At 49.9% G+C, this 10,000-nt stretch overlaps 2 protein-coding genes across 2 annotated transcripts in view; one reads left to right on the forward strand and one right to left on the reverse strand.

The window, feature by feature from the left end:
* tmem175 (transmembrane protein 175) overlaps positions 1-5,734 on the forward strand; it is an 8,608-nt gene extending 2,874 nt beyond the window's left edge. The window contains exons 5-10 of the mRNA XM_079354253.1: positions 1,647-1,682; positions 1,767-1,850; positions 1,992-2,156; positions 3,303-3,381; positions 3,460-3,595; positions 3,701-5,734. Of these exons, the coding sequence (XP_079210379.1) occupies positions 1,647-1,682; positions 1,767-1,850; positions 1,992-2,156; positions 3,303-3,381; positions 3,460-3,595; positions 3,701-4,373 (1,173 nt within the window). The 3' untranslated portion in view covers positions 4,374-5,734. The remainder of the gene's footprint in view (positions 1-1,646; positions 1,683-1,766; positions 1,851-1,991; positions 2,157-3,302; positions 3,382-3,459; positions 3,596-3,700) is intronic.
* Positions 5,735-8,241: 2,507 nt separating this feature from the next.
* The window catches only part of cds1 (CDP-diacylglycerol synthase (phosphatidate cytidylyltransferase) 1), an 8,631-nt gene continuing 6,872 nt past the window's right edge, over positions 8,242-10,000 (reverse strand). The window contains exons 8-11 of the mRNA XM_079354298.1: positions 9,315-9,467; positions 9,101-9,220; positions 8,820-8,923; positions 8,242-8,725 (exon numbers count right to left, since the gene is read on the reverse strand). Of these exons, the coding sequence (XP_079210424.1) occupies positions 8,590-8,725; positions 8,820-8,923; positions 9,101-9,220; positions 9,315-9,467 (513 nt within the window). The 3' untranslated portion in view covers positions 8,242-8,589. The remainder of the gene's footprint in view (positions 8,726-8,819; positions 8,924-9,100; positions 9,221-9,314; positions 9,468-10,000) is intronic.

Raw genomic sequence — 10,000 nt, forward strand, 5'->3', positions numbered from 1 at the left:
CCTTCATCTCCTCGTGTCCTCCTATCACTCCTTCATCTCCTTATGTCCTCCTATCACTCCTTCATCTCCTTATGTCCTCCTATCACTCCTTCATCTCCTTATGTCCTCCTATCACTCCTCCTTCATCTCCTTATGTCCTCCTATCACTCCTTCATCTCCTTATGTCCTCCTATCACTCCTCCTTCATCTCCTTATGTCCTCCTATCACTCCTTCATCTCCTTATGTCCTCCTATCACTCCTTCATCTCCTTATGTCCTCCTATCACTCCTCCTTCATCTCCTTATGTCCTCCTATCACTCCTTCATCTCCTCATGTCCTCCTATCAATCCTTCATCATCTCCTCGTGTCCTCCTATCACTCCTTCATCTCCTCATGTCCTCCTATCACTCCTTCATCTCCTTATGTCCTCCTATCACTCCTTCATCTCCTTATGTCCCTCCTATCACTCCTCCTTCATCTCCTCATGTCCTCCTATCACTCCTTCATCTCCTTATGTCCTCCTATCACTCCTTCATCTCCTTATGTCCTCCTATCACTCCTCCTTCATCTCCTTATGTCCTCCTATCACTCCTTCATCTCCTTATGTCCTCCTATCACTCCTCCTTCATCTCCTTATGTCCTCCTATCACTCCTTCTTCCACATCGGGACTTGAACCGGCGACCCTCCGGTTCCTAACCCGAGTCCCTACAGACTGATCTGCTGCTGCGGGTTGAGCAGGTTTAATGTTCTGTGTCAGAAACTAGTCTGACAAAGTCAAAAACATTTAAAGTCAACCTGCACAAAATACTGATGAAGCAGGAACAAAACGGGTTCAACCACAAAGACACAAAGACACAAAAACACAAAGATACAAAGACACAAAAACACAAAGACACAAAAACACAAAGATACAAAAACACAAAGATACAAAAACACAAAAAAACAAAGATACAAAAACACAAAGATACAAAAACACAAAGATACAAAAACACAAAAAAACAAAGATACAAAAACACAAAGATACAAAAACACAAAAACACAAAGATACAAAAACACAAAGATACAAAAACACAAAAACACAAAGATACTAAAACACAAAAAGACAAAAACACAAAGACAGAAAAACACAAAGCAGCACGCAGGAAATAGGAGTCCGGTCCTGAAGTGTACCGTTAGTCCGTCAGTCGGACTTTACTCCACTGGACCCGGCTTCTCCGGACTCCTGAGACAGCTGATCCAGCAGGGGAAATAAACAAATCCAAGCAGAACTCCGGCGACGAGGACTCAAGACACGAGACGGCTCATGTCACGGACTTTCCTTCTGACTGTCTCCCCCCTCGATGAGGACACACAAACACACACACACACACACACACACACACACACACACACACACACACACACACACACACACACACACACACACGATGAGATGAATGTGGGTGGAGCCATGAATGGACACACCTCCCACTCCTTCAGGTTTAAAGGAGCAGTATGTAGCTCTGACACCTAGTGTTTAAACGGGGTACTGCAGGCCACAAACACTCTCTCCTCCTCTGACATCATCATCATCGTCATCATCGTCATCTTTGAGTATTCAGAAAAGTGTGATGTATAAAAATGGAGTGACTTGTGTTTCTGACTCGTGTTTTTGGCGTTTTCCAGGCGTGCATGATGCTGATCACCTTCCTGCCGTACACGGTGAGTCTGAGTGAAGAATCAAGAATCCTGTTATGAAGGTGAACTTTACTCACCTCTGCTTCTTCCTCTCTCTCCTCTATCAAGTTTTCTTTGATGGCGACTTTCCCCGAGAACGTTCTCGGGATTTTACTCTTCTGTGGCTGCGTGATGGTGATGGGCGTCATTCAGGTGAGACCCCCCCCCCCCCCCCCCCCCCCCCCTCCTTTGATTTACTATCAGATCAACTTTATTCATACAGCAGCTGTCAGACAGACTGATGGATGTCATTCATCTTTCCCTGGATCCATGAACGTCTTTGACTCCGCACAGTGTCTGATCGTGTTGTACGCCTTCAGCCGTCCCTTCCTGCTGAACGAGCAGATCCAGATCTCCGAGAACCAATCCTTCTACAAAGAGCACATCCTCAAAGTCATCATGAGGGTTCCTCTCATGTGCTTCATCGCCAGCATCTTCTCCTTCATCGTCTTTCAGCTGGTACGTCCGCAAACGCTTTTATCCCACCATGCGTTCCCAATGCATCCTGGAAAACCTGGAAAAGCACCGACTAATTTTGCAGTCATGGAAAAAGTCCTGGAAAATTATTCAGACAGTCATTTTTCCTAAAGTTCCTTAAAATGAGAGCTGGACTGATTTAATCATCCAGCCGCAAACATGACTCCATTTATTCACCGTTTCATCTTTGTTTCTTTCTGTCACCAGCAGGGGGCGATGTTACATCATCGAGCAGTTATTAAGTTTAAGGTTTTGTTACATTTAGTTTATTACATTTTTGACTCTGCTGGGACGCACGTTCGTGCTCACTTACTTTCAGCAGAGTGACCATCCTGTCTTCATTATGAATCTTTGATAAGTGAGGGATCGACACAGTACAGGTGTTTGTATCCAGGGCTTTAAACTAACACCCGCCAACCCGCCAACCCGCCAAACGCGGGTAAAAATGTCCTTTGGCGGGAAACATCGTACAGTTACTCGACATGTTGACTGGTGATGAATAAAACGAACGGATATCCGTCCCGGTTTGTTCCACAGACACGGTTCCGGTCACACAGACGCGTCTCCCCCTCCGCTAGAAACCAAACTGACGAGTCAGTCCGTTCGCGCTCATATGCAGCCGGCTTGAGAAAGTAAGCTTCTCACTTTGATTGACAGCTCAGAGACGTTCACGTCAGAGTCTGACGTCACATGACGGAGGGAGGCGCAGCGAGGTGCGGACAGCCGTTTACATTCATTTATGTCTTTCTCCTCTTTTCGGTGTGCAGCAGGCAGCTGAGAGTCGGTAACCATGGTGACCGTGTGTCTGTCAATCAACGATGTCCCGCCCCTCTATGCATAAAACTTACTTTGACCACGTGTCTGTGACATGATCATTCTGGACGATGGTTCACTATGTGAAACAACTCAAGTCTACATGTTTTCAACTGAACGCATCACTTTATAAAAAATGTACAGAACAGAAGAAGAGAATGAAACTGTAAGTTCTGAGCTAAAGAGCTTTAGAACTGTTGGCTGGTAACTTTCTACAGGTCACGTTGGCTGCTGATCTAAACAGTTAGCTCGCGTCTCCAGAAGGACGATGTCGTGAAGGACATGTAAAGTGACTCTGTCCTTCTCGTCTCTCAGTCGTACGTCCTGCTGGCCATCGTCATCTTCCTGCCGTACATCTCTCAGTCTCTGAAGTGGTGTCGGAACAAAGCCATCGGTAAGAACCGCACGGTCCAGGCCCGCTCCGCATGTGGACTTCAAGTCTTTATTTGAAACCCAACGTTGGCTCTTCCAGGTCAGGTGGAGGAGACTCCCGACTCCATGATGTTTTACACCTACCTGCCCAACGAGCCGCTCAGCAAGGAGCGCGTGGAGGCGTTCAGCGACGGGGTGTACGCCATCGTAGCCACGCTTCTCATCCTGGACATCTGGTCAGTGTCGCTTTAAGATCTAATATTTACAAACCAGTGAACTTTCAGACTTCCTTTGAAAGGATCCCTTTCGGAGTGATTCTGATGACTCTTGCTTCCTTGCAGCGAGGACAACGTTCCCGACCCGTCCGTGGTGCAGAAGCAGTTTGGCGGCTCCCTGGTGGCGGCGCTGCAGGTTTACGGTCCAGAGTTTCTCGCCTACTTCGGCTCCTTCGCCACCGTGGGCCTCCTCTGGTTCGTGCACCACTCGCTCTTCCTCCACGTCACCAAGACGACGCGCTTCATGGGCCTGCTGAACACCTTCTCGCTGGCGTTCGTCGGCGGTTTGCCGTTAGCCTACCAGCTGACGCACGAGTTCCCCAACAACTCCCGCAACGAGCTGGAGGCCATTCAGATCAGCTGCGTGATCATTTTCTTCGCAGGGATTTTCCAGCTGGCCATCTGGGTGGTGGCGCTCCACAACGAGCGGGAAACGCTGCACCCTTACGTGCGCTACGGAGGGCGCGAGCACGTCTTCATGCTCGCTAAGCTAGCTCTGTACCCCTGCGTAGCCTTGGGGACGTTCTTCCTCACCTGTTTCCTGAGTAAGTTCAGCGCTCCGATCTTCCACCTGATGGAGATCACGGTGCCTTTCGCTTTCCTCGTGCTCAGGCTGCTGGTGCGCGTCGGCTTAGCGCTGCTGCGGCTAGTTTTGTGTCCCGACGGGGCGGATCAGAGATCTGTGGTTATAGAGGACGAAGACGAGACGAGGGTGCCGTTCAACGCTTTAGTGACTTAGCTGTGAGAGGAGAGAAAGTCGAGCTAACACGGAGCGGGAGAGCGAGAGTCAGCAACCATTCAAACTGGATCCAACCCTGAGAAAGGATCAGTGCAAGTGGGATAACAAGCGACGTCTTATTTTGAAAGGGGAAGGCAGGAAGTGGACAAGACTAGTGAAGGCCAAAAGTCCATCCTTTCATTTCATGTTTTTACTGGAACGCTTTAAGATGCTTCTTCTGATTTAGCAAACAAATCGTCGTCTTTGAGGTCTGATTACTTTTAACTGCGTTTCAATATTCAGGCTTTTTAAAAAACTTCAAACATAACTGACAGATTGAGAAGACGCGCTGACAGTCCAGCTGCTGTGATCAACACGAGAGACACAGCGGACATGAGGAGCTGGGGATCGAACCCTCCACCTTCCTGTCCACAGCCGTCCTGCAGCTAACGTTAGCATGTGTTAGCTTAGATCCTTCTTTTTAGAAACAGTGTTTGAGTTACTCTTCACCCCGTCAAGTCCCGTCCGTTCGCTCCGTACTCGTTTAGCACGCTACAGCTGATGCACTCGGCACGCTTCATGATCACGTAGAGCCGTGCAGTGAGTCTGAATATGTCTGTGAACGATCCCGGCGTGTCCGACAGTCTGAGCACTTTTAATTTGCACTATTTGAAATGTTCTGATGACGAGTGTCGTTTGTTTTATCCTCTCTCTCTTCACGGCTGCAGGAGAAGCTTTAGTCTGTCCAGGAGGGGGCGCTGATGCTCTTGTTTTCCGTCCCCGTCGTTGAAGCGGTGAACATTTATTTATGCGATTTGTTTTTATACCGACTCTGAGGAATGCACGTCAGCTGACGGAGCGGCGTGGAGTCCGTCCAATCACGGCTCGGGAGACGGAGAAGGCGCCGAGCGTGTGCCGGGGAAAAATGTGTCCAAGCGTGGTCGTTTATTTACGTCGATTGATTCGAGCGCTCGTTTATTTAACTTCTGTTTTTTAATGAGAAATCCAAAATAACCAGCTGTTGTGCAGGTGGCCAAGTGGTTGGTGCGTGCTCGTGTACAGAGCCGGGTTAGAATCCGGCCCGTGGGTCTTTGATGTTTGGCTGAAACACACGACGACATCAAGTCAAATGAAGTCGAGTCGGACGCACGAAAAGCTGGTGTCTTGATTTACGACTGGACCTGAATGCAACACGTGTCCTGTGACAGATATCGGAGCGTGGTGACGCGTTCGTTTTCCTCTCGTTAGCATTTTCTGTAAGCGTCTTAAAAACAGCTGACGTCGCACTTTAAACGCCGTATCGCCGACTTCCTGTGCGACGGCTCGTCTTCTGTCTGAAGCTGCTGATCTGTGTTTGTGAATAAATGTGAAGTCCAACATGACGCGGAGTGATTGTGTGTTTGTTCACGAAGAGACAGGAAGCAAAGACACGTAGAGAAAACTTTATTCACCTGGATCCAGTAAACATCTTTACAGTATCCCAGATATCATCGCTGGATCGCCCCCATATATTAACAGCCTCTTTGTTTTATATATTATATATATAGATTTTTTTTATCCACTCCAGAAGCTACACATATCCATTAAAAAATATATCAGCAAAAAAAAAAAAAAATAAATCACACAAAATATTCACAAGAAGACAAATAATAAAAAAACCCTCCTCAGTGCATCGTTACCTGACGGCTCCTAAACGAGCCACTTCCTGTTTCTACCTTAAAGTCCGTGTTCCTGTGACGTTTACACATCAATCCTAAAATATAAATATAAATGAATGAATCCACGGCGGCAGGTCGAGCCCACGCTCAGAGTCTGGAGCATGGCGACGCAAACGCCGGCGCGTCCGAAGGAAGCGGCGACCACGCTCAGAATCTCCCCGTGTCCTCTGATGACGCCGGACGCTCTGATGACGCTCGTGAGACACTTCCATGATCAGTCCATCGGAGATATTATATTCATGTAACGGTTTAAATAAAAGGGAAAGATTTGTTCGAGTGACGATGACGACGGCTCGCTGAGCCGAGGGGGCGTGACCCTTCAATCTGATTGGCCACTCAAATATTTAAATCATCAATCTGGACTGAAGCTCCAGAATATATTTCAATATATTTAACATTTGTGGTCGCACACACTCCAGACTCTGCGTCATAATTACACCGTCTGCGCCGATTGTTGGCGGCGTTCTGCCGCCTGAACGTGATTTTATTTTGAAAGGTCGAAGAGGGGAAAAAGTCAGTGAAGCAGGTTTATACAGTACGATACAGCTGGTCCCCGAAACAAAGCATCCACCCAGCACCTTCTTCTTTGTAAAACACTAAAATAAATCAAAATGGCGTCCGCCTGGAGGAAGTGAGCAGAATGAAAAAAAGGTCACGCGTTGCACAGGAAGTCCTCGCTCCGCCCCGCCGGCTCAGAGCGTTCGGACGTGTGTGCGTCAGAGCGTCTCTTAAATAAATCAGTGCTTTGGTAAACAGTTCAGAGAATCTCTCAAACCTTCAGACAGCTTCACCGCTCCTCAATCACAAATATTAAAGTCCCCGCCCCCCACGCCGCCCCCCCACGCCACGCCGCGCCCCGCCCCCCCAGGACCTAAAATCCTTCTTGCATAAGATCAAATATTGCTGATAAAACTACGGCCCGAGGACCAGACTTTTATACATGCGTGTTAAATCCACGTATGACGCGGCCGGTCGACTTGCTGCGGCGCCGCCTACATTCAAACATCAAACACGAGTCGGAGGTCGACACGCCGCTTTGAACTCTCCGTCACAGAGTCGGAGGAGGAAGAAGACGACGAGCCTCGCACTCGGGTGCGTCGAGTGTGGAGCCGGGAAGCTATTAGCCTAGCTTAGCATAAAGACATAGCAGAGAACACGCCATGTCTGTCTCCGTCTAAAAGCACCTTCAAACATCTGCACGCCGTCACGCTGATACCGACGACTCACCGCGGTAACATCAAAATGATTTTGCTCCTTTTAGACACCAGGTGACGGATAAGAAGCGAACGCCATCTTATTGGTAGGTCGGGAGCGTTGGCGAGGAATGAACCCGCCGAAGACAAACTCGTTCACAGACCCAACGGCGGCGTGCGGGCCTTCGGTGTGCACAGGACGGCGCTCGGCGTTGCTGTGGTCCGTGTGGCGTGTTTAACATTTACTTTGATCCAAATAAATGTCTCCGAGCGATGGCGTTCCTGCCGTCAGTCTTCCTGCTGCGGCTCCACACCGACGCGGCGCTCTTCTCAAACTCCTCTGCAGGAATCAAACCGTCGACCTCGGGCTCTCGAACGTCGGCGGACGCTTCAGCCGGCGCCGTCGTATCAAAGCTACCGTTAAAAATCTAAAGTCTTCATGCTAAAGGCTACGGATGACTTCTTCTCTTGCATATCGTGTTTCCTCTGGCAGCAGGTCACAGACGGAGTATGGAGTAGTATTTGTTCAGATAAATATTTCCAGTATATTATTTATGTACACGACATGAAGTGTTGACGCTCTAACGTTCTGCGTTTGCATGCCCACAAGTCAAACTCGCTTTTTTTTTTGTTTTGAAGCTTCAGACAGAAAACTAAAGTCTGGAAGGTTCCCGCTGTGGAAGAGTCCAACATGGCTTGTGTTAGCAGGACATGCTACATGTTTAGTTACGCTGTGAGGTTAGCTAACACATCGAGTCTATAAAACACAGTCCTCAGTCTGCTGCTTAGGCTCCGCCCACTCCTCACTCTGGGCCCGTCTGGTTCTGCTGGTAGAAGCTTCGGAATTTCTTTGTTCAGCTAGAGTCAGTGCAATATGTGCGTGGACCGCATGGAAGCTGCACGCCGCCCCGTGTGTGTGTGTGTGTGTGTGTGTGTGTGTGTGTGTGTGTGTGTGTGTGTGTGTGTGTGTGTGTGTGTGTGTGTGTGTGTGTGTGTGTGTGTGTGTGTGTGTGTGTGTGTGTGTGTGTGTGTGTGTGTGTGTGTGTAAATCAGTTCTTCCTCGTAGAGTCTCTTCAGGTTCAGTCGAGGTTTCTGAGCTGGTTGGAAGTCGAATGAAGAAGCTGTGCGACACATCAAACAGCCATACTAGTGTGTGTGTGTGTGTGTGTGTGTGTGTGTGTGTGTGTGTGTGTGTGTGTGTGTGTGTGTGTGTGTGTGTGTGTGCATGCTTACACTAACTCTCCAAACCCTCTCTCTCTCTCTCTCACACACACACACACACACACACACACTCTTGCGTGGTCCTGCTGTGCTGCCGGCCGGGGTTCACTGGGCCGGGGCGGCGCCGGGGGGCAGCATGCCTCGCTCTCTCAGGTGCGTGCTGAGCGTGTGGAAGATGCCGAGCTGCTGATCAGGCCGGAGCATCAACAGCTGCTGCAGCACCTTGCTGGGGTTCGGCCCCCTGCAACCAAAACACCGAGACGTGAGCAGGAGCGACCTCGGCGTGACGCGAGCGCTCACGCCGCCCATCAAACAGGCGCCGCTCGTCCTCTCACCTGATGAAGCTGGCGATGTAGACGTGTGTGAAGGTGGCCATCAGGTACTGACAGTCGAAGCGGTCCATGATGCCCCCGTGACCCGGGATGGTGCTGGCAAAGTCCTGGAGGGGAGGAGAGAGCGAGGTCAGGTGTGTGTGTGTGTGTGTGTGTGTGTGTGTGTGTGTGTGTGTGTGTGTGTGAGACTCGGCTGTAAGAGCTGCTCATCAGTCAAACAGATGAAACCAAACTAAAGATCATCGACAGCAGAGAAAAGAGAGAGGAACTGAGACGGGCTGTACTTTTATTTTGAAGGCTCGCTTGAAGCCGCTGGCGAAGAAGCCTCCGAACGGTCCAATGAGAGACCCGAAGGACGAGAGGAAGATGCTGTGGATCTGGAACGGGTACAGGTTCACCGTTTTCTGAAGGAGAGAGAGAGACGGGGAGGAAAGGGTTAATCCGTCCAATCCGTTTCCTTCACAATAAAAGCGTTTCCTGTGATGAGTCTGCTCTTACCCAACTCAGAGTGTTCTGAACGACGGCGGGCAGCGTGTACTCCTGCATCACAAAGATGTCCGACGGCTCGCACTCCACCGTGAAGCCGTTGGTCTCGCTGTTGAAGCCAACGGGACACACGAAGTACTGGAACTGGGACAGGAGGTAGGCCAGCTGGGGGGAGGGGGGGGGGGGGAGATCAGCTGATCGTCACACGTTTCATGATACGAGACAGGAGGTACATTTATTATCGTTTAAAAATGGAGGCGTGAGCGTCGAGTAGAGACTGAAAGAGCGAGATGGAGGAGACAAGCGGCTGACTGTTCTGGAGGCTGGGAGGGCGGCCTGAGAGAGAGGGGGAGGAGCTTAGACTTTAGACATTGAGCTGCTAATCCTTTGCACTGAAAGGAGTCATTGGAGGTGACGCCGGGGCAGACCCAGAGCTCGCTGACCCGGGAGCGGCTTAAAATCCCCCAGGAGGAGCTGGAAGAGAGAAGCCTGGGGCCACTTGCTCCGCCCCCCCCGCCCCCCGCCACCGCCCCCCGCCACCGGACCTCCACTCAGCTGTAGATAACTGACGCGTGCGTGGAAATGTTTTTAGGGCTCATTGAAAAGTAAATTCTTTTACATCCCTTAAAAACCAAGACAGGGTAAATATGGGGGGGGGGGGGGGGGGGGGTATTTAGAAAACAGAGCACGTGATTGGT

This window comes from Symphodus melops (assembly GCF_947650265.1).
Source record: "Symphodus melops genome assembly, chromosome: 1".
In the NCBI taxonomy this organism is placed as follows: domain Eukaryota; kingdom Metazoa; phylum Chordata; class Actinopteri; order Labriformes; family Labridae; genus Symphodus; species Symphodus melops.